Source organism: Pteropus alecto, unplaced genomic scaffold (genome assembly GCF_000325575.1).
Source record: "Pteropus alecto unplaced genomic scaffold, ASM32557v1 scaffold246, whole genome shotgun sequence".
NCBI lineage: Eukaryota > Metazoa > Chordata > Mammalia > Chiroptera > Pteropodidae > Pteropus > Pteropus alecto.
This window is the reverse complement of record NW_006437742.1, coordinates 108,035-131,934: the sequence shown is the minus strand read 5'-3', so window position 1 is coordinate 131,934 and position 23,900 is coordinate 108,035. Positions and strand designations below refer to the sequence as shown.

General features: G+C 33.8%; 1 protein-coding gene across 6 annotated transcripts in view; it reads left to right on the top strand.

The window, feature by feature from the left end:
* The window catches only part of COL4A5 (collagen type IV alpha 5 chain), a 246,222-nt gene that overhangs the window by 219,724 nt on the left and 2,598 nt on the right, over positions 1–23,900 (top strand). For 2 of the 6 annotated variants that reach the window (XM_015591652.2, XM_015591648.2), the window contains 12 exons: positions 189–239; positions 1,447–1,632; positions 3,337–3,345; positions 7,326–7,334; positions 10,601–10,734; positions 13,418–13,490; positions 13,628–13,699; positions 14,520–14,648; positions 15,478–15,576; positions 17,020–17,232; positions 21,495–21,672; positions 23,773–23,887. In XM_015591652.2, the coding sequence (XP_015447138.1) occupies positions 189–239; positions 1,447–1,632; positions 3,337–3,345; positions 7,326–7,334; positions 10,601–10,734; positions 13,418–13,490; positions 13,628–13,699; positions 14,520–14,648; positions 15,478–15,576; positions 17,020–17,232; positions 21,495–21,672; positions 23,773–23,887 (1,268 nt within the window). The remainder of the gene's footprint in view (positions 1–188; positions 240–1,446; positions 1,633–3,336; positions 3,346–7,325; positions 7,335–10,600; positions 10,735–13,417; positions 13,491–13,627; positions 13,700–14,519; positions 14,649–15,477; positions 15,577–17,019; positions 17,233–21,494; positions 21,673–23,772; positions 23,888–23,900) is intronic. The other 4 variants (XM_015591649.2, XM_015591650.2, XM_025048893.1 and 1 more) reach the window with 4 other exon arrangements.

Genomic DNA, 23,900 nt, shown 5'->3' with positions numbered 1-23,900 from the left:
AAGTAGAATATATGTGTATATAGTTTTGTCATATAAGAATTGTAGTTCCATGTTGGAAATAAATCTTCTGCATATTTCATAGAGTATACATTGTAGCATTTAATAAAAACCTAAATAATCATAAGATAATTTGTCCTTGTTTCATTCATTATTATCTATTTGAGAGTTTTTGGTTTATCCTCTGACAGGTCAACCAGGCTTTGGAATCCCAGGACCCCCTGGACTCCCAGGACTTTCTGGTAAACTTTAATAAAACATGCTAACTAAATCCATAAATAGAGAATATTCTTCAGTACATTTATTTTTTTATCTCTACCATTTGTTGTTGTAAGATGCAAATGTGACCCCAGAAAACTCAAAGCTAGAGTTATGTCTTAAAGCAGCTCTTAATTAGCAATTTAGTATGAGGAGTCATATTATATAAATGCATTCTTAAGGAAATTTACATATAGGTATCTTCATTAACTTCATAAATAAAGGCTGAGGAAATAATAAAGAAAGAAAACAAAATTGTAGGAAAAGGTAGATTTCACTAATTTTTTAAAACTCTTTTAGCTAGAAAAGAAAACACTGTCCTCACCCCCCATGGAAACAAAACAAAAGTAATACAAGGAAACTCTAGACATACATACTACTAATAAAAATGTCTCTTGAAAACTCCATCTTAGTATGTGTCTTGCATCTTGTATGGGTATGTGTGCACGCGCATCTACCTTTACTCACATGTTCTTACTTTCATTGTAATCACCAAATAGTTAATTGAATGATTAAATGTATGTACAGGTGTGTGTATTTATGTTCTCAAATGACCATTGCCTATTCTATGGAGGCTTTTTTCAAACCATACACATGTCTCCGATATCCTTTCCATGATCTCAATATGAAAATTGTTACTTTAATATGCCAATGATATATCTTGTTCAGACATGTTGGTGATGTAGAAAAATGTTGAGAATGGTTCATTTGGATTGTGAGTCTAAATCTTGGATAGAATTGTCTTCAGGGACACACAGAGACTGTTAAAGATCTGTATCTTCCATTAGTCTCAAAATTAGTCTCAAAACATTTGTTTTAAGAATTTCCTCCAGACATCTTTAACCCATTCTTGCAGGTACTTTCTTCTTTTCTAGTTTTTTTCTCTTTTTTTCCTCACAGCTACTGGTCATGCGATAATCGCTCTGTGTCCTAATACAAAGGGTATCTTTTAGGATGTAAGCTATTATTGTTTCTATACTTCTATACATACTTTAGTAAACATTCTAAAAAAAGATATATTTAATAGGAAGAATGAGTTTTTTGTATGTGTTGGGAATTTGGTAGGATATAGAAATAACCTTAGTATATTCCATTAGATGTTCTAATAAGTGTGAATAGCTTTAACCTTACCGGCAAGCCTAATACTCAATATCATTTAATGTGTTTGCTAATGTCACTTTGCTTTCATAGGTCAAAAGGGTGATGGAGGATTACCTGGCATTCCAGGAAACCCTGGCCTACCAGGTCCAAAGGGTGAACCAGGCTTTCAGGGTTTCCCTGGTGTGCAGGGTCCCCCAGGCCCTCCTGGTTCTCCAGGTCCAGCTCTGGAAGGCCCTAAAGGCAGTCCTGGGCCCCAAGGTCCTCCTGGGAGACCAGGTATGTACATGAGTAGTAGGGGAATGGTCTCTTTATTAGTCCATTTATTTCATCTTGCTGGCACGTTATTCAGTCTTTAGGACTTTAGAATCTATAATTGGAAAACTTCTTATAAGTAAATTGCTTGGTTTACACCTAGCTCCATCCATTTCCATGGCATCTAATAAATCTTTTCAGTAATACTTTTTATTATTTTCTTAGAGTTGAACTAAAACAAACCAACATGGAGGAAAAAAGGAAATAGTGGATTTATTCATTTTTTTATTATTATTATTAAATGTAAAGCTAGACTGATAACCTGGCAGCAAAATACCATATGCATTTTTAATGTGAGCTTCTCAGCATGTCCTCACAGAAATCATTTTAGTGATCACTGAATAGATGCTTGTGGTCCATACCACAAGTTTTGCTATGGTTCTGTCATACTGTCAGCAAATGTCACCAAGCACAATAAAATTTTTTACCGTCTCTAGGAAGTTGGCAATCAAATTTATCTTCAATATCACAGCATGATTAAATTGAATAGTGATCTCTTCATACCACCTTCATGTCTATACTTCATTTGTCTTGTGTTAACTGCTCTAGTAGTCTCAATTTTGCATCAAGTGTTCACTTTTCATTTTATGTCTGTGCTCTGTCATTTCTACTAAGTTTGGAAATGCTCATTTTCGTCCTGAATTAATGTCGCTGAGCCCAATCACTGGTAACAGATTATTAACAGATTTTTGAGACAATATTCAATTTTTATATTTCTGGTAATTGAAACCGTGGCTTTCATAGATTTAAAAAATTGAAAATCTAAGAAACAAAACAAAACTTGATTTTGAAAGTCAAGTCCATGACTCATTTTTAACTGTATTTAAAAAATGAAAATTTCCATTTAAATTACCATAACTCTGAAACCATTGTTAATTTTTATAAAATATACTCCAAAAAACATGAATTAAATGAGATTACATACTGTGTTCCGAGGATCATTTTCAAAACCAGATTTTATCTGATCTGACTTGACTGTTTTTAGAGGGTGTTATTTAAAGTTTTACCATGGCCTACTATTGAAGAAAACCAGTGAAAATCTTCTCAGCCATGTTAACTCTCTTGCATATAATGTAAAGAATTGATACAAATATCTTGCTTGGTTATGCATGTAATAATTCAAATAAACCAAACTATTATCCTGTTTTATATTTTAATCAGCACTGTGGTTATTTGTTCTTACCATTAATGGAGCTCACTGTTGAACATTACTTTGAAATATGTCAACATAAAGACATATTTATGTTTAAAAAAGTAATTTCTAAAGAAATAATAACAGAAGTAGTCAGATGAAGAACACCTAATGAGTGTTCTCAATTTTTTCATAAACTACGAACTAAAATTGACTTTTAAACCCAATCGCTCTTAGAATTTGTTTTTTTTTTTTTTTATCTTAGCTCATAGTAATGATTATTATAAAAATGATTTTTGGACTTTCAAAATATGTCATATGTGCTGTTTTTATTTTAGTGGTGATAATTTGGTTTTATTTTAGTGGTGATAACAGATGCATGAAAATGAACTTTTAGAGTATTCTTTTATTGAATTAAAGTTTAGCTAAAGAAATTTGTGTAATGCTTTAGTTTCTTGATATTTCTAACAATTTTGCTGTTTTTCCTTTTTGTTAATGATGACATTGGGCCTTGGTGAACTTTGATCCCTATCCAGGTCCTACAGGTTAGCGCCTTAACTCTAAAGTAGTAACTGTATGAAGTTTGAAACTTTTTTATATTTTTATATTTTTATAAGTATGTGTATATATATTTATATATACAAATATATGTATATACCTATACCTGGTGTTTTCAAGTGTTTGAATATATTTTAAGAACATGTATGCCAATTCAGTTCTTACATGTTGATCTATCTCTGAAAGTTGTCAGGAACATGTAGTGTCGTATTTCTATCTATTGGAAGAACTCAAAATTACTTAATTGGGAAAACTAATTTAACATTTTAAAATCATATATTTGCATCATTTTAGTTGAAAATTTATAGTATCCATAAATCTATTGTATAATATTTTACCTTTACTTTTAGAGTAGAGTATATTTCTAATTTTTGCCTTATATCTGATAAAGTAAATGAAATTAAATTATCTTTCAAAAGGGCATTGTCCTTTAAACAGCAGTATTACAGATCTCTCAAATATGCAAATCTTGACTTGCCATACCTCCTGTAATTTTTCAGACCACGCCATCTTCACATTTTGGGTTGTCACAAAGTTCTAAATTCTACTGCTATAAAAATGGACTAATAGGCACAGAGTAAAAATAAATCAATGCAACCTACATATTAGAAGCCTCTTAATCTTATTGTCATCATAGATGTACACAGTATACACCAAAGAACAGTTACCACGAGCTGCCCAAAGGACAATTGCTGATTTATAGTGAAAGATGTTCTAATCAGGAGTAAAAAGCACCCACAAATATCTGAAAGTTTATTATTATTCAAATTTTCAAATTTCTAAGGAGGAACTACAAGGGGAAAATGTATACTCCTGAGTGGCTATTGGGAATGACAGGAAATTCTGTCTTCTTATGAATTTAAAATTCATAATTTTTCAAGATTCTTTTTAGGAAGCCATCTATCTTTATCTGAATTGATTCCCTAGTTTCTTACTCACCCACAAACCCAATATTTCTTAGAACCATGGAGTATCCAGTATTGAAGGGACCTAAGTTTAATAGTTGTCAAAGAGATTACTCACCAGATACTTGTTAAAGGTGGCAAGATAGATTTTATTCTAGCTAATAATAAAGTCTGGAAGTGAATAAAGGCTATTGCAATAGGGGAGAGAGACTGAGCTCAACTCTGAATAGTACAAGGACAAATGAAGATTTAGTCAACTAGCAGAATGAGGGAGTCAGTGGGTAAAAGATTACTAAGAAGAGACATCAAAGGTAGGCAGATTCTTGCTATACTGGCCTAATAGAATTGTTGCTAAAGGCAGACCAAAGACAGATATTAAGGATGGAGGATGGGGAACTTGATTAGATATCAAGGGTAGGGGGACTCCTAAATTGACTTAGCAGGGCTCTTGCTAAAACTGGACTCAGCAGACCAAAGACAGGGCCCAAGGATGAAGCCTAGTTGAGAAAAGGACTTGTAGGAATTTAGTCGAGGAAAGTGTCTGTGTTCCATATGAGAAAAGTGAAGTCCAAAGAGATAAAGAAGCTCACTCAGGGTCATATTGTTAGTTACTGGCATAGCTGGGAATTTGACTCAGGGCTCCGCAGTGCTCAGTTAAGTATCTGTTCTACTAGTAACACATATAATCCTTCCAAAAAAGCTGTTGTATGGCATGATGTATGATATGGCCTCTTATTCTAGTTATAAATATGGTAAGTGATGGAGCAAAGCTACTCTGCCATTTTAGGAGACTGTTAGCCATAGTAGAATGGGCCTTGCCTCCACTTGGTTGTTTTCCGTTACCTCTAGATCCCTGTCAATCTCTACTGACTGCTTCTTGTGTTTTACCTAAATGGATGTCATCAAAAAGATTAAGACAAGTGCATGTTATTGCCAAGATAAAGAGAAGACTAGGGTATACTTTGAGGTAATTTTGAGTCCTCCCTATATGACTTGCATAGAAGTCTGTTGCCTTGATCACTTCCAGACTTTATTATTAGCTAGAAGATTGCTTTCTTCTGAGGCTGTTTCAAAGAAGAAAAAGGAAAGTAGTCTCATTACTTTAAAATGGATTTGACAACTTCCTATTTAACGGATGCACTCTAAATTACATAGTTATTGTAACCTGGTATCCGCAGTGTTCTCTTTGCAACAGTTGAATACTGCAACCTTAAGCGGAAGCTGGATTTAAAATTTACTAATCAAATCATCACCTTATCTTTACTTACCACATATGTACAAGACTTCAGCTTTTTATTTTGTTTTTCAGTTAAACTTTGTTAGGTCATTTAAAAAAATGGATTGAGAGCCTCATGTACAAAATTGACTTGGCATATAACTCATTAAAATGTTACCTTTTAGAAAGTAAAGTCTTAGAAATTTTGCTATGATATTATCTCAAAGTTTTCCTTGTTACTTACTCAGACTGAAATATATATTTCAATGACCTATATTTCTAAGAGTTCTGATACTGGTTCTTCTGTATCAAATACATGAGTAAAACGTTTTTACTCAAACTCTGAATTATCTTAGGTGAGAATTCTAATTTATTTAACTAAATGTGTGGCCAGACTCTGCTCAAAGTGTTGTCTTGAGTTAATGTACTATATGTAATGTAGAAACTAAACAAACAGAAGCCAATTTTTAGCTTTCTGAATTTCAAATTATAAAATGCTTTAAAAGTTGTATTACAAGGCAGTAATGGTAATGTTTTATATTTATGACATGCAACCATTTATATCATGTACTGTACTTTTATTGTAAGCTTCTAGAAGGCAGAGTTTGTATCTATCTAATCTTTGTCTCCCCTGTAGCATCTTGCGCATAGCAGATATCAGGTCAATATTTTAAAAATTGAATTCGATCTTTAAAACAACTCTGTAAGGGATGTTAGGGCAAACACCACTATTCCCATTATGTGGGAGAGAAAACAAGCTCACAGAGATTGAATTGCCCCAAATCCCATAGATGTAAATAGTAGAGCCAAAAATAGATCCTAGGTCTTCTATTTCCTAGGATGCAGTACTCTAGCACAATATATTTTTTCTGCTAACTTCAGTGTTTATAAATCATAGCAAGACTTTTAAGAAAAGGAAATTGTGTTTATAATTAATTCATATTAACCAAGAGCTCTATTTGTAGGTTTTTAAATCTTTTTATTTAGTGATCCTTCTTTTAATAGTTAATAACCTGTTTTAATATGTGCAGAGAATAATAATAAAATAAAAGTGACATTTTCTGTGGTTTGGGGTGGAATATTGCATGCCGAAATATTTAAAATCACCCCTTCACTGATGGTCTTCACATCTTTGGAAAATTTGACTATTTTCAAGTTCAATGGTAAACAAATGTATACTGGCTTTTTCTCTTTGAGTAGCTTATTGCTAGTACTAAGGTACAAAAGAAAGCCTCTCGATGAATTATGAAAAATATCAGAATGTGGCTTCATAGAATGATTTTCAATGAAGACAAGCAGCAGTGTAGTTGGTAATGGCCATAGTATACTTCTCATCTGTGATATTTGTATTTTTGTCTAATGAGGCCTTTAAATTAATTATATATCCTTGGAACAGTCTGAATATATCAAGAAATTTGCACCTTGTGTTTTTACTAAAGGATGATAGAAGCCAAGATAAATTTAAACAGTTATCCAAACTTAACCCTTTGTGAAAGGAATGAAAGGCTATCAGTGAAACGGTACTATCTTGCCAATTTTAATGTTTTGAGATGCTAAACTTTAGAACCACAGTAGCAGTGTTAACATGATGTCTTCAGTAGAATTTTCCATTTTTTTAATTAATGAAAACTAGCAGCTTATTTGAAAATGTTTGGCTCTCTATACTCCTGTATGTTTCTGTTTGCATACTGAATACACTGTAGAAATAAAAAATGCCGGCAAAGATTATTGTTTAACTTGTGCTACAATGTGAACCACTTCTAACTCATAATCTCATTTTGTACTGTGTGATGTCTGATACTGCTAACATCGATCTTTGGGCTTTGGTGAACTCTGATCTTCCCAGGTTTTCAAGGTTAGACTCTTCACTGGTCAATTTTTTTTTTAAAGCTTTGTATGTATCATAAGAAAATTGCGCTTTTTTTTTTTTTGCTATAATTCAGAAGTTATTGAAGAGTACTGTTATACTCAAATACTACCTGTTCTGATATTTAACATTTTGGTGAAGGTAATGTGACTTGTATATAATCAAGTTTGAAATGACATTAGGTCTTTGTGGTTTCAGTTACTTATAATAGGTAATCCAAACATAAAAATATGTTAAATTTTAAATGGAAATACACTTATTTTTATCTTTAAGACTGTATTAAGGTACTTAGGGAGGCATCAGGCCCATTTTCTTGAATTTTTTGCATATTTGAATGTTTGCATATTTTCTTGAATTTTTTGCTTCCTGAGATCGCTCTGATCTGTATCTTTATGACTATTTACAATAATAGAAGGAGATAACTGTTGAGTACTATTATGAATAAAATATATGTCCCTTATGTCATTATCAAATCATTAATTTAAATTTGAGGGACTCTAGAACAGCAGGTCTGAATTAATAGCATATAAGTTTAATTGCAAAAAGAGCAATGCCCATAACATGCCTAGTTTTTTTTTTTCTTTCAAATGATATTAATATTCTGATTACCTTTCAGGCTGGGGAAGAGGATTATAAAAAATTCCTTTTTTTTCCTATCTTAATCTTACCTTGTCATTATTAGGCTGATTCCCAAATAGTTTATTTTTCTCTTAATAAACTGATCTGCTGCCTGATTTCTAATCCAAATTTTACATCATAAATGAAAATAAGAATTTTGCTTAGAAAATACTATCTAGGGAGTTTGAACTCAGCAGTTGTTTTTGTTTGTTTGTTTAAGTGTAAAATGCTCCAACTCTTTCTTTAGGATTGAGAAGGGAATTTCTAAATGTGTCCAGTTGCAGGGCTGGGTGGCTCTGTGATTTAAACTGTTTAAAGATAAAATGATTGTTGTATTGTTGTGAACCTGCTTCCTCTTTCTCATGTGCCAGATGGTGTTATATTATGAAATCATATAGAAATAGCTGAAAGATTAAAAATTGACTCACATTTTAAAAACATAATTATAGAAATAATAATAATTTTTAAAAACCTCTTTCATAATTATTACTCTATGCCAGGCACTGTGGTAAATAATTTATACAAATTATCTTATTTAATCTTTGGAACAACCTGATAAAGTAGGCTGTTCCAACTTTAAAATAAGAATTTCCATCCTAAAGAAGAGATAGTTGAGGCCAAGGAGATTAATAAACTTGCTAAAGTCAAAGCTAATGATAATGGAGCTGAGATTCCAACCGGCATTCTAGCTCCAGAATCCAACATTCATAACCTATATCCCATGCTGCCATGTTAGCAAGCAGCCAATGATTTTGTGTCCTAAGAGTATTGGAAAAAGAACTAAAGTTCGAATTTAATTTCAGGTCAAAAAGATGACCCTTTGTGAAGGATGGCAACTAGACTTTTTGTGATTACTTTTTAGTGTATATAGGTGTTAAATTACAATATTGTACACCTGAAACTTATATACCAATTTTATCTAAAGATAAAAAAAGGTAATTCTTTGTTCATATGTAAGCACGAACTCAGTATTCTAAATTCACATGCTTATATTTCCATCAAAAATAATTTAATAGCTGAGTAATATTCCATTGTATATATGAACCAAAACTTCTTTATCCAGTCGTCTATTGATGGGCATTTAGGAGTCCTACCATTTGCAAAGACATGGATGGACCTAGAGGTTATTACGTTGAGTGAAATAAGTCAGACAGAGAAAGATAAATACCATATGATTTCACTTATATGTGGAATCAAAGGAACAAAACGAACAAACTAATCAAAAACAGACTCACAAATATAGAGGATAATCTGGGGATGGCCAAAGGGGAGTGTGTTCGGGGGCTAGGAGAATGGGGTGAAGGGGTAAAGAAGTACAAATCAGTAGTTGATAGATGGTCACAGGGATGGGGAGCATGGCATAGGGAATGCAGTAATGGCTAGGTGGAGAACCAGAAGAGAGAAAGAGAAATTTGGGATATCATTTTATAAACTGTATAAATGTCTAAGCAATGTACTATATACTTGAAACTAATACAATTTTTAAAAAGAATTTAAAATAATTTTTAAATAATGTACCTTCCTTTTTTATGTTGAAACCAATGAAAAACTAAGATTACTAGAGGAAAGAGAAGGTGTAAATGCCAACTATTGGCTATTCATTATTTAGAGCTTTATAATTATTTTCTAAAGGCAGGACTACTTAATCTCAGCCTCAACCACTGTTTAGCACTTTGCAATCAAGTAACAGCTACTTCTCATCTAGTGACAAAAGATGTGGCTATTGATAAGATATTCTTGGTTGCTTAATGGACATGTTATCTTTATTTAGAAAGAAAAGTTAAAACATAGTATAAGCAAAGAGCTTAGCAAAATTCCATTTTATATTATTTTATTTATTTACAAGATATACACAGAATTCTTCGTTTTTAAATAAAAAAATATTTAAAGTGTAAAGAATATAAAAGCATTGTTAAATTCAAACATGCTATATTGAATCAGTGATCTCTGAACACTTTAAAATATTCCCATGTATTAAGCATATCACTAAAATTAAATTAAAGTTTGCTTAAATAACTATCTTAATTGCATAGTAACAAAAGCTGAATAAAAGTAATTACTTAAAGTAAAGCAATTTGATTTTAATCACGTTGAGACAAATTTTCTTGAATCCCTGATTGCCCTATAGCAGTAATTCTTAAAGTGTGGCCCCAAACCAGCAACTTTAGCTACAGGGCACTTGTTAAAATACAAATTCTTGGGCCCCTCCCCAACCTTAATGAACCCAAAACTCTTGGGGTGGGCCCAGGAATCTGTTTTTAACAAGCCCTCAAGAAGATTCTGATGCATGCTCCAATTTGAGAGCAGTGCCCTGTGATGTCTGTTTCCTTTGACTTAAAACACTTAGGGGTTACAGAAGCAATTTTTATTGTAATTTTCTGAGTCCTTTCTTTAGATCTGAGCATATTGTGTTTCACATATGATAAAAAGCAAACTAAAAGTGTCTGCAAACCAATGTTTACAAAAAGAAACCAGCCCAATTTACATTAGAGAGTCAGCATTGGTCTATATGTTTTAATAGTCTGGGTTTTGTTCTGCACACTGATAGGATTTAGATCACTGATATTTTAAAAGTCTGACTTTTATGCTATTTTTATGTTATACTTACATGTGGTCATTTGTTATGCATTATCAAGGTCTACCAGGTCCAGAAGGTCCCCGGGGTCTCCCTGGAAATGGAAGTATTAAAGGAGAGAGAGGAAACCCAGGCTCACCCGGGCAGCCTGGTTTGCCTGGTTTGAAAGGAGATCAAGGACCACCCGGACTCCAGGTAGGAAAACGAGTAGATTTTTGATGAGAAAGAGGTGTGGATGTTGACAATCACAATGGGAATTCCAAGGTGCATTATTTTAATTAGCATTTACTGGCCAAGGCTTTATGCGTAGTTTACTGGTGAATTACAAAGAAAGAAAAAGGCAAGTTTTCTATCTTCTTCCACTGAAAGGGACCTTGCTACCTTATAGTTAAAGGGTGCCTCAAAAGATGTTTTACCTGGAGTCTTTGGTATGTATAGTATTTAGATTTGAGAAAACTTCATGTCAGGGAAAGCAAATTTATAAAAGGAGACATTTCTATCAGAGCATTGCACGTGGAGTACATTCATAGGAAAGTAATTATGGTGAGTGGGAATATCTTAGACTTTGAAGTTAGGTAGAATTAGGGTCATATTTCAGTACCACTGTACACTTCTGCTTTGTGTCTATGAGGAAGGCAGATAGATAGACACTTTGGGTTTCTGTCTTAACCTGTAAAAAGATAATAATAGCACATTTTCATATCAATATTTATGTGTTTTCCATCTTGGTTTGAGTGATGCAATCACATGCTTCTTTATGGATCCTCAAAGCATCCTCCATTAATTCAGGAAGATTGTTACTAGATTTGGCAGGCAACACAGTCTGGGCTCAATCTTTTAAATCTGGGGCTTCTTGATATAGTAGAGAAATGAAAACATCTAAAGAAGTAACCCTTAAAGCTTTCCAACAACTAACTTGTTTTTTTTAAGTCATCACTATTTTTCTAGACACCTAGACTTAAAATGTTAATCTTCTCTTCATTTTCTACTCAATCTCTATCTCATTTATTTCCCATGTACTTCCAGTTCACATGTCACTATGCCTGTTCAGGACTACTTGATGTCAATAATTTATAAATCTAGTATTAACAAGTTCTATTCATTTTCTTTTGTACAAGTTAGTCCTTATATTTGCACCTTTTATAATTTTTATTTGGAAATAATGTTTAAATTATAGAAAAATTACAAGAATAGTGAAAAACCTCCCATGTATCATTTACCCAGATGAAGCAATTATTAACATTTTGCTCCATTTGCTCTCTATGTTATGTGTGTGTATAATTATATATTTTTTCTGAAACTTTTGAGAATAAGTTGTATCTGTCATGCCCCTTTACCACTAAATACTTCAGTTCATAAAATTTCCTAAGATTAAAGATATTTTTTCATATAACCACAGTATAGTTATCAAGTTCAGGAAATTGAATATCAATATAATACTTTTATGTCTACTTTACATGTCCCAATTGTGTCAATTGACCTAGTAATGCCCTTAATAGCATTTTTCCCTTCCAAGTATAGATCCAGACCAAATCATGCATTGTATTTAACTGTCATATCTCTTTATTATTCCTTAATCTGAAACAGTTTCTAAACCTATATTTTTCTTTTCTGATCTTGACATTTTTAAAGAAATGTAACCTCTTCCCATTAAAAAAAATAGATTATTCCTTCTTTTACCTGCTGTTTCCTCAGGATTTGCATCCCCATCTGTAATACTACTACATGAGTAATGCTATGTCCTTCTCAGATATGGAGGACCACCATGTTCATTTGCCCCTCATTGGTGATTTTAATTTTGATCACCTCACCAAGTTGTTATCTGGTTAACTGTATGGTTACAATCTCCTCCCTTGTAACTAATAAGCAAAACTACAGGAAGGCACATTAAGATCATGCAACCATACTATTCTTCATTAAAATTTCAAAATTTCTCCTTAGATTTAATATACGTTTATGAGTTTTGCCTCAACCACTCAATACTGAGATAGTGGCAAATGATGATTTTCCAATTCTAGCAATACCTCCACGTATACCTGTTGGCCCTACTTTAAGTGAGAGCCTCCATTCTCTTACATTTATTGTCTATTTATTATCAGTATGGGCTCATAAATTTTTTTTTTTGTTCAATGATTTGCAAATTTTTTTTAACTAATTGCTTATTTTGATGCTCAAATTGTCCTAGATTTGGGAACCCCTTCAAGCTGGATTCTATGTCTGTCTGACATGCCCCTCCTTTTTTTTTCTTTTTTAGCATTTTCTTGCATTTTAGCATAAGATGTTCCAGGCTTGCCCCTTTTTCATTCCCACTAAATAAAATCTGTATTGTCCCACACTTATTCTTCTTTTAGGTCTATTTTAAAGTTATTTTCAACTTTCCTTATTCCTATAGTTTTCCTGGCCCTCAAACCCAGTTAATTAATAGGCCCTACTATTTTTTTTTTTTTTTTTTTTGCTAATTCTTTCAGACGTTATCATTTCTGCACATGTAATTCTAATTCAAACACATATCACTTCAGGGCTACACTAAAAAAAGAAGTATCCTTGCAAATGATGATAAAATAATAGCTACTATTTATTTAATATATACCACATGCCAGTTTTCTAAGTACTTAATATGAACTATTTCATTTAATGTTTACAACAACCTCATGAAGTAGATACTATTATTTTCTATATTTACAGGTGAGAAAACTATGAATCAAAGAGGTTAAATAATCAGCTCAAAGTCACACAAGCTAATAAGACACAAGATTGGGGTTTGAATCCTGGAAATTTGACTCTAAAGCCAGTGCTGTGAATCACTATACAGTATCACCTAAACCCTCACTCTTCACTCCCCATTTTTTTTCTAAAATTAATAATTTTATTTATTCAGGGTAATCCTGGCCGGCCAGGTCTCAATGGAATGAAAGGAGATCCTGGTCTCCCTGGTGTTCCAGGATTTCCAGGTATTTGAAGGGATGTTTTGAGGTTCCCATCTTTTACATTAAACACACTTGGTACAAGATACCCATTTTCTGATTTGGCTGGGTAAATGCTGTGGTCCTGTTGCTTCCCTGTGCAATTGTATATACCTTCTTTGCAGGCATGAAAGGACTCAGTGGAGTACCTGGTTCAACTGGCCCTGAGGGGGATCCAGGACCTATTGGCCCCCCAGGTAAGACTTATTCTTGTATCTAGTTGTACATGATACTTAAATGCATTGAAGAATTTGAAAGTGTGTATTTCTCCTTTTAACCAAACTTTCAGAGTCTTAGACCCCAATAACTGAGGGGAAATAGACAGGACTCTCTCTCTATTTACTAATCTTTACTAAGCTCTTTATTTTATTAATATAATATTGAAAGCAGACCTTTTATGTTTAAGATAGATGAAGACCAACAAAAATGCTTCACTTAGATCTTTACTATTATACTAACTTTCCCATATTCAATTGAACAGATCACAAGAACAAGTCACATGGGTATATTTGTATATTTTTAATAAGAAAATGGTTGGGTTTTTGTTTGTTTGTTTGTTTTTGCTGAGAGACTTATAGAGATTTCCTGTAAACTGAAATAGGACATATGCTAAATTTACCTACTGGTTTAGTGGGTCCCTTGACAAGCACAACAAACAAGAACTGCAGATGATATTAGAATCAGAATGGACTTGTCGGTAAATAGAATTGTCTTCTCCTGATACCAGTGTTCACAGATTTGAAATGAATTAGACTTTCTAATAACTGAGTCATGTTTCAAGACTTGAAAATAGGGACAGTATGCCTAATTTTTCCATTGACCCCAAGAAAAAAATTTTTTTTTCATTCTCCTGAGTGAGATAATCCCTAGCAGATTTCTATTGAGCATGGCAACATTCCACTGCATGTAACTTGTTTCTCTCACACCAGTTCTTATCCTGACCGTAGGTCACTTTGGCATCTATCCCGTCTGACCTTTCTCTTCCCTACCTTTAAATTTATGTGTTTTGCCTCTTAGGTCCCCCTGGATTACCTGGTCCTTCAGGACAGAGTATTGTAATCAAAGGAGATGCTGGTCCTCCAGGGATCCCAGGCCAGCCTGGATTTAAAGGTCTACCAGGACTACCAGGACTTCAAGGATTACCAGGTACCTTTGTAGATCATCTCTTTAAGCCTTATCTATTTGAGAACATTAATGTAATCCCCCTTTCACTTGTCAGAGTTTATCTCTTACAATAGGAGTCTCAGCAATTGATAGAATACAAGCCCACCAGAGTCCCATTTCCTTTTTACTTTTTTTTTGAAAATTTTAATTTCTCATACTCTTATTTCTTTTAGGCCCAGTCAAGTTTCTTCTAGTTCCTCTGAGTATTCTAATTTGAATGACTAGCTTAATGGTGTTGAAAATGCTGTAATGAAATTAATTTGCACTTAAGATCTGGGGCTTCCTGTATCCCAGCTACCAGAAGGATAGAAGGCTGATTTGTTGGGTAATCAGTTCCTCACTGTGAGGCCTCATGATTTTTAAATAAATCCTTTCTAGTTGGCCATTTGGCTCCACGCTTAAAGCCAACTTTGATTATTTTTAAAAAGTTAAAACTAGTTTCAATCTTTCTCTCTTATTAAATGATTAACTAGCAGGCTTTCCATAAATAAAATGTATGAGGCTGGAACAGCCTTACCTGTGGAGGGGTAGATAACAAAAGTTGGGTCTTACACTCCTGTCTTCTTCTGAAGGCAAAGAGAACACAACAATCATAGTATGGGAATCTCCACAGAGGCAAATGGATTGTTTAAAACTAATACTAAATCCTTGCCTGCTGCTCTTGTCCTGGGTTTGAGCTATTCCTTTATCTGGATTCAAAACAAAACCAGATTATGAATTTTGTGATACTCAAGGACCTTAAATATAATTCTGTCTGGATGTTGAATTACTCTACTTACGTTTCAGAACCTTATTTATTTCTCTCCTGTAGGCCCTATTGGCCCTCCAGGAGATCCTGGACGCAATGGTCTCCCTGGCTTTGATGGTGCAGGGGGGCGCAAAGGAGACCCAGGTCTTCCAGGCCACCCAGGTGAGACAAGAGAAATACTGCTGCTGATACTAGACTTTAAGTCTGGGAGATATGTGGACATATGACCTTCATTTGGAGCTGTGAGAGCCTCTTCAGAGAATGCAGTTAGCTGATGAATCTGTTGCTGGGGAACAGATACAAGGAGATTTGCCAGTATAAGAGAAGCACAAAAAGGTTTTTATTTATGTGTTTAGAGCACTGGAAAACCCAGTTCTTCCTTAAAATGGGGATTTTCCAGGCACTCATTGTATTTACCTATTCTGATAATTTTCAGTGTATATCCCATGACCATCTTGAAACTATTATGAATCCTTCCACATTTGAAAATATCACAGTAGAGTACCATTTTCCCCATAAATTTTAATAAATATAATTGTGAAATTTAAGTGATTCCCATAGAGCTTTGGGAGTTAGAGTGCCTCCTTATACTGAAATAACAAATGGATATGCAGATTTTTGAGGCCACTCATTAATAGGTGCTCCTGATAATATCATATTAGTATCTACTATATTTCCAATCTGTACTCAACCTACTTCCAAAAAGAATTTGAATCCATTTACAATAAAAAAATAAAGTAAGATAGCCAAAATAGGAATAAAATATTAGAAATTCAATAGATTCTTAATATATGTTAACAACTCTAGATAATATAAATATAACTCTAAATAATATAAACATAAAGAGTGTGTAAAATATCAGTGGCAAGAAGGCAGTTATGATACCTATGGCCTTCCTAGAACTAACACCTTGCCATTTCATTAACTTCATTTCTAGAGAATTAAGTAAGTTAATGTCATCTTCATCACATATGGGCATTGCCATGAAGTTTCCCCAAAATAAAAATATATACACACAGTGGCCAAAGGCCTGTGTATAAAGAGAATTTTAAAATGACCTCAAATCAAGAGGATAAATTGAGAAAGGGAACCAGTTGTAGATTCAAAATGTAGACATTTTAAAAGGCTTCTTTAGAGTGCCCTGCCTATTCTCAAAACAAAAAGGTATGCCTGAAAATAATTCCCCAGCAGATTCAAAGGAAAAATTTTTTCACCACTTAAGCTGGCAGACTGATGACGACCACACCCTTCTGTTCTTGTTGATGAACAAAACAGCAGGCTGAAATTTTGTCTTGGAGTTTTGACTCCTTTAGTACAGCAAGAGACTAGATAATACACAGCCTCCACAAATAAGCATCACTTCTTCACCTCTCATGTTCCATTCACCCAATATTTATTTAGTGCCTAATATCATCAACCAATTCCAAGAGGGAAATTCTAAATATATATCTCTCCAAACCAGTGATATATGACAATGCTTTTATACACATTCTACATATATTGGCTAAATTAACTAATCAAATGAAGGTATAATATTTTGTCAATAGCCATAATAGTGGATCAGAGCTTACTTAATTGTGTATACTGATGATTCCATGGAAATAGGTACCCGTGGTATGGATGGTCTCCCTGGGCCAGATGGTTTGCAAGGTCCCCCAGGTCCTCCTGGAACTTCCTCTATTGCCCATGGATTCCTCATCACACGTCACAGCCAGACAACAGATTCACCACAATGCCCGCAGGGAACTGTCCAGATTTATGAAGGCTTTTCTCTCCTGTATGTACAAGGAAATAAAAGAGCTCACGGACAAGACTTGGGTGAGATGACTGGCATATTATTTCTTACTATACATTTTGTTTTTGTTTTAAAAATCCCGTTGAGTTCCAGAGTAGCCTTGGCCAAAACGCATCTCTCTATTCTTTTGGTGCTTCCAAACTGAAGACCATGTCAAGGGCAGCTGAATATATTCATTATGAGTTTTAAATAAATAATTTTTAACTTTAAACTCAAAGCATTAATTAGCCCAGCATGAGGTACAATTCTTGGCCTAAAGCAAGGCATTATGAAAAGGGCCACATTTATTGTTAGCTTAGTTATTAAGGAAACAGATTCCCTGAGCTCGCTACAGTATAACAGCTGCTTGAGTGGGCAGTGTTTATAACTAATGGAAGATAGTTTCCTCTTTTCTGACACTGGTATTCATCAAGTTGAAAGACAAGTTTTGAAGAGAATATCGGTTTCTACATCAAAGAAAGTAAGGTCATTGCTTAATTACGCTAGTTTATAATTCTTAAAATAAGCACCTTAGCTTTATAAAGTATTATCACAGCAATTTAAAGTTATATAAAGCACCACATTTCCATGTAAAATCCACACTTCATTTAATGTGTTTCCATCCATCCTGTCTATGCTGGGGCGGAAAGTTTGGTTAATGGGATGCAGCTGGACTGGATGACTCTCAAGACCTCTTCCAATCCCCAAGATTTCTTTTTCTGGAATTTTGACTTTAGATTTTTAAACCCCATTGTTTGTCCCAGGGCTGCCTATTTTAAGGATTAGAATCCCCTTCGCCTTCATAACAACACTGAAGAAGATATTCTGGGCTCCCAGATTCTGGGGTCTTTGTGGTAAGAGGTCTCCTGAGGACTCTTTAGCTGTGCCATTCTGTGAAAACAGTTCTGCGGCAACAGAGACCTCCAGAGGTCTGCTCTGCTTACTCTGTTTCCAGGGCACATGGTCACACTTGCCCGGCACCAGTGTAGGCACATCCACTTACATGGAAGCCAGTAGTCACAGGTCATTTTATGAAGCCAAATAAAGTAAGAGTTTACCCAGCTACTCTCTTCTTCCTCTTCTACTTTTCTTATTCTCCTTGTCATCTTTCTTCTACTACTTTCCTTCTCTCTTTTGCTTTCTTTATGTAATATCTTCTTTTTCTAATTTTACAATCAACAAATCTTTGTTGTAAAAATACTCTTATCTTTTAGATAATTCTTTCTAGTCTTTCTCTGATAAATTATTTCCCTTTTAGTCCATTCTCTCTTCACAGTCACAGTTTAACTTATACCCAGAATGAAGCTTGTAAACTTAAAATCTTTAACCCATTAAGTCAGTAGGAACCATTAAAAATGTTTGAGCACCATGAAGTTAAAAAATATAATGCAAAGAGAAAATGGGATCTGCTATCCATTATGCCACTACAACTTTTCAAAATGTATATGTTTGGTCAAACAAGGGCTATTGTGGATGCATTCAGACTTAGAGACTACAAACTATCCCTGACTTGGTTACCATTTATGCCTCAGAAGTAGGAAGACCAGGATAGGGCCCAAGATCCCAAGGGTGATCCTGAATAGCAGAGTGTCTTCTGGCGCTCGCACAAGTATCAATTAATGGCTAAGCAAAAATTTAGAGGCAGCTAGAGCTTTGATGTTGAAACAATCATCTACTTGATCACATAAATATATGGTCTGTGTTGAATTAATGAAAAGATATGGGATATAAAAAAGAGGATGGAGGAAACAGATTGAATACTAAAACTATTCTGTCTGGGAGGGAAAAAAGAACATACTAAGAACCATTAGTCTGTTAAAGCCTTATAATTTTAGAATACAGGAGTCATTATGAGTTCATGAGATCACCCTCTCTTCGAAAATTTGGAGACTCTAACCCAGAATTCTGCATCATTGTGGGCAGCCTGCAGCACAGATGCAACTAAACACTCTTGATCTCATTATGGGCCCTACTTTTATATACTTCTTCTTTTTCTCTTCTTTTTGAGACCAGAGATATTTCAAGCTCTATCCATATTAGTTTTATTTTTAAATTACTTTACAATTAAAAAGCACTTTCATATTTATTATTCAATTTGATTTTCATAAGTATGGTCAAGAAAGATATAGTACAAGTATTGTGTTTTTTTTTTTCATTTCATACACACACACAAAAGAAAACTGGCTAAGAGGTTAAGTGACTTATTCAAAACCATACACTCAGAAACTGATGGAGATAAGAATTGAATCTAACACCTACCAATTCTAAATCCATTTGCTTTTACAATTATACCAGTTTGTTGTTTACTTTCACATTATCTTGAGTCAGTTACCTCTTTCAGAGCCAGTTTTTTCTTCTGAAAACAAAAATAAATTATACTAAATCAAAAATTTTCAACCTGGGGAACTTTTGAAAAGATTACTAGGCACATTCTAAACTTGTTGTATAAGAATCACCAATGGATCTGAAGATCCACCGGGTTTAAGAATTATTGGTCTTTTATCAGTCATTTTCAGTCTGAGATAAGCATACCCCTTTAGACACATAAAGAATTTCCAAAAGATACACAGGCATACTTTTAAAGGAATCAATTTTCAAATCTTCCACTTCCATGCGTTCTCTCTCCTAAAGTTGAACTGCCTGTGTATATGCTTTGTATAACCCCCTCTCCCTCATCTTCTTTCACTATCACCCATCTCCCACTTTATGTAAGAATCATACTATGGCACATTGCCTTGAAGCATGAAAGCCTCTGGAGGACAAATTCAGAGGGACAATTCAAAATATTTGTTAAAATCTCCATTAGCTGAGCCTCTATAATTCACTTCTAATTCATCTCATTAAGAAATTTATTTCCAATAAAAATTTATTTTTTATGTTTAGTAATGATCAAAATTTATAATATCTATACTTTATTATTTGTGAATTAATAATAACTATAATAATTATAATGACAGTTTAAAATAAAATATTTAACATATAAAGCCTTATGGTCACAGAAAGTTTTTAAAAATTATTTTAAAATTTTTGCTTTAGAGAAATATGATAGGAAGTCGATAAAAGATTTTCAAAAATAAAAAATACATTAGGACCAAACTGTGAGAGAAGTAAAATGGAAATATAATTTTCAAATGCAAAAGGAGCATTAAATAATTTCCAATTGCTTTTTGTTGTTGTTGTTGTTATTGTCTATAAATTTTAATTTAAAAAATGTTTGACAGTTAAGTTTGAGGAGAGGACAATGAGCACTTGAAATTTTTAGCATCATAAAATGCTTTTATTATTTGAATATTTTTACAGAAATCAGGCATTAATTTTGAAAGAATAATTTCCAATTGTTAAAGATGAGTTTATGTACTTTTAAAAATGTTTATTGTTACGTTTCAAATCATTACATTGGATGTATTTAAAAGAGTGATATAAAAGTGTGTTTTTAAATATAAATATTCAAAAAACACTAGAAACGATAGCTGACAATGTTGAAATGTGGTTTGCCAAGTCCCAGCCTCCAGCATTACAAAGTAGAATATAGAAGAGTGGGTTTGGAGTTGAGAGACAATAACCAATAACTTAATAACTGGGACAGTATCAATTTAAATTTCTGATGAAACATTTTAAATATCAACTTAAAAATGTGTGAGATATACATCATTTTTCATCATTCTTTTATTAATAAATGAGAAAAGAAAGGCCTGATCACCAGTAGAGATAAACTCTATTGCCCCTACCAGCCCAGAAATCCAAATGCTCTAGTTCTTTTTATTTTTTCCACTCACACCCTTCCTTTCTTATTTATTTATTTATTTTTTTACTTTTTATTATTCACCTGCAAACCTGTCTGCGGTCTCTATGCATATTGGGCAACACTACAGTTGTCCATAGGCTTAAAGAGATTGCACACCCACACAAGATCCATACTGGGGATGTCTTGGAAGAAGAGAGAAGTCGGGAGAGGAAATATCAGTATGATATTATAAGGACTCAGTGTATACCCTTCACTTGTCCCCAAGAAATCGTAAGACACTATTGTTTATCAGATGTATCGCCAGTTTAAAAACAGTGTTTGTGGAACATAAAATGAGCTACCACAATAAATGTCTACGTAAATTGTAAGATATATTTTGATTTTAGACATTTTAAAATACAAGTAAATGTACATCTTATAATTGAAGAATTAAAGTAGCATTTATTGTCTAAGAAACATGGGCAAGTTTTTTATTTAAAAGGTTGTTTGTTAGTGTTTTAGAATAAACTAAAGTATCATCATGATGCAGTCCTTCATCTTTTTCTTCCCAATTCTTCCTAGGAACAGCCGGCAGCTGCCTTCGTCGCTTCAGTACCATGCCTTTCATGTTCTGCAACATCAATAATATTTGTAACTTTGCTTCAAGAAATGACTATTCTTACTGGCTCTCCACTCCAGAGCCCATGCCAATGAGCATGGAGCCCCTGAAGGGCCAGAGCATCCAGCCATTCATAAGTCGGTGAGACATTGGTATAGCTTTGACTTTTACCAATTCCCAGTTAGTTTAGCTAGTCAGAAATGAGTCCAAAGTTAATAATATGGTCATATTTCTCCCAGGTTAAGTAGAATAGAAGTGCCTTTATAATATTCAGCTCAGTATTTAGTTTGATCCATATTTATTGGTGATCTGTTTTTGACCAGGCTCCATGATAGACATAGTATAATATACAGAGAGTTTACATGTAGAGTCTAGTCATTAGATGAGTATATGTAAATTAATCTAAAATATATCAGGTTTGAGCTAAGTGCTACAATAGATCTAATAAAAATATTATGAATGCATAGGGAAAAGGATCCTTAATTCCAACTAGAGAGATCTGAGATGACTTATGGAAGAAATGTATTTTGAACTGGTTACTCCTGGAAGAATGGGAAAGACTTGAAACACAGGCATTATTTATAAGGGGAAAGGACAGACTAGACAGAGAACATGGGAATGGGTAGTAGATTGATGTGTTTAGAATGTAGTTTGTAAATGTTACAAAGGGAGAAGAGATTGGATAGTTAGCTTAGACCCAGATGGTAGAAGGCAATCGGTGTCAGATTTTAGTTTGAAATTTATGTGGTATATAATGAGGAACCATGAAAAATTTCTGAGCTTTATTTCATGGAAGATTACAGAGCCATTGGTGTGTAATATAGGTTACAGAGAGGTTAGTCCTGAGGTAGAGAGATCAGTTAGATTGAAGATATTGCTATAATCCTGATAGGAGTGGATTGGAACTCTCAATGAGAGACATGTGTCACATTAATAGAATAAGACAGGATTTGGCATTTGATTATCTATGGGAAGGAGGAAGTGATAACTGAAGTTTGGAGCATGAGTAACTAAGACGAGGGTGGTACCATTAATAGAGATTTCTTAGAGTTTTGCCATGTTAGAACCCTAGTATTTTTCTTTTAATAAGTCTTAAGTGTTTTTATTATTTTAAAATTATTTTTATTTTTCAATGAGAGTTGACATTCAATATTTCATATTAGTTTCAAGTGTATAGCATAGTGGTTAGACATTTACATAATTTAGGAAGCGATTCCCCCCAATTACTCTAATACCCACCTGGCACTATACATAGTTATTACAATATTATTGACCATATTCCCTATGCTGTACTTTATATCCTGTGAGTTAGAACTTGATCTCCTAGGCATATTAGATATTGCAATTTTTATTCTTATTATGACCCAATTTATCTAGGAATCTAGTAACCATAAAGGATGAATCATTGGCAAGTCTAGTTTCTTTGACATTGAATATAAAGGTTAAACCTAGTCCAGCCTCTCTTAGTAGCAAATTCAGGGTGCCCTTTTAAATATATTTGCCCATATCCTTTGGGATTTTTTTGTGATTTTTGTCCATTCCAACTTTTAGGAGTTAAAGGTCCCCTAAAGATATTCCCTATTTTGTAGATAAACTTTGCCAAATTGGTTCAGTATTTCAAAGGTCCCCTCATATTTTTTATGAAAGACTTGGTAGACTCTGATGCTATTTTACTTGATTTTATAGATTTAAGCCACATCTCCAAGTACCTGGATCCCTGCCCAGAATTCTGGATATGTAGTACTTCTCCAGATAGGCCAAATGGTGAATAAATATCTTTTGGACCAAAAATAATGGATGGGGGTTGAGAAAGTATGTTTCTTATCTTTTCCAGTTTACCAGACATTGTTCTTACCACAGTTTCGGCATTACTAATTGTCTACCTTCCAGTTGGGCACTTTGACGGCAAATAGTATGTGCAATACACTAAACCAAACTCTTAGAGCAATTATGGCATTGACTATTGTAAATATGAATTTAGGGCGGAATAGAAAATAAAAATGCTATAGCAGTGATTCTGTAGTTTCTTGAAAAAGCTTACAATTTTCATTTATAACTTTTTATGTATACCAGGAGACAGGGCTTATGCAAAAGCAATCCTCAAGGTATATTTTCTCCTTCTTTTCTGAGCATTGAAGACACTTTAATAGGCTTCTGTGCCAAAAAGGCTTCCAAAGAAGGACTGCTATTTCCCACATACTCACTCTGTAAATTGTGTTCCCTCTTTCTTTCCCTTACTAGATGTGCTGTGTGTGAAGCTCCAGCTGTGGTGATTGCAGTTCACAGTCAGACCATTCAGATTCCTCATTGTCCTCAGGGATGGGATTCTCTCTGGATTGGTTATTCCTTTATGATGGTATAAAACACTC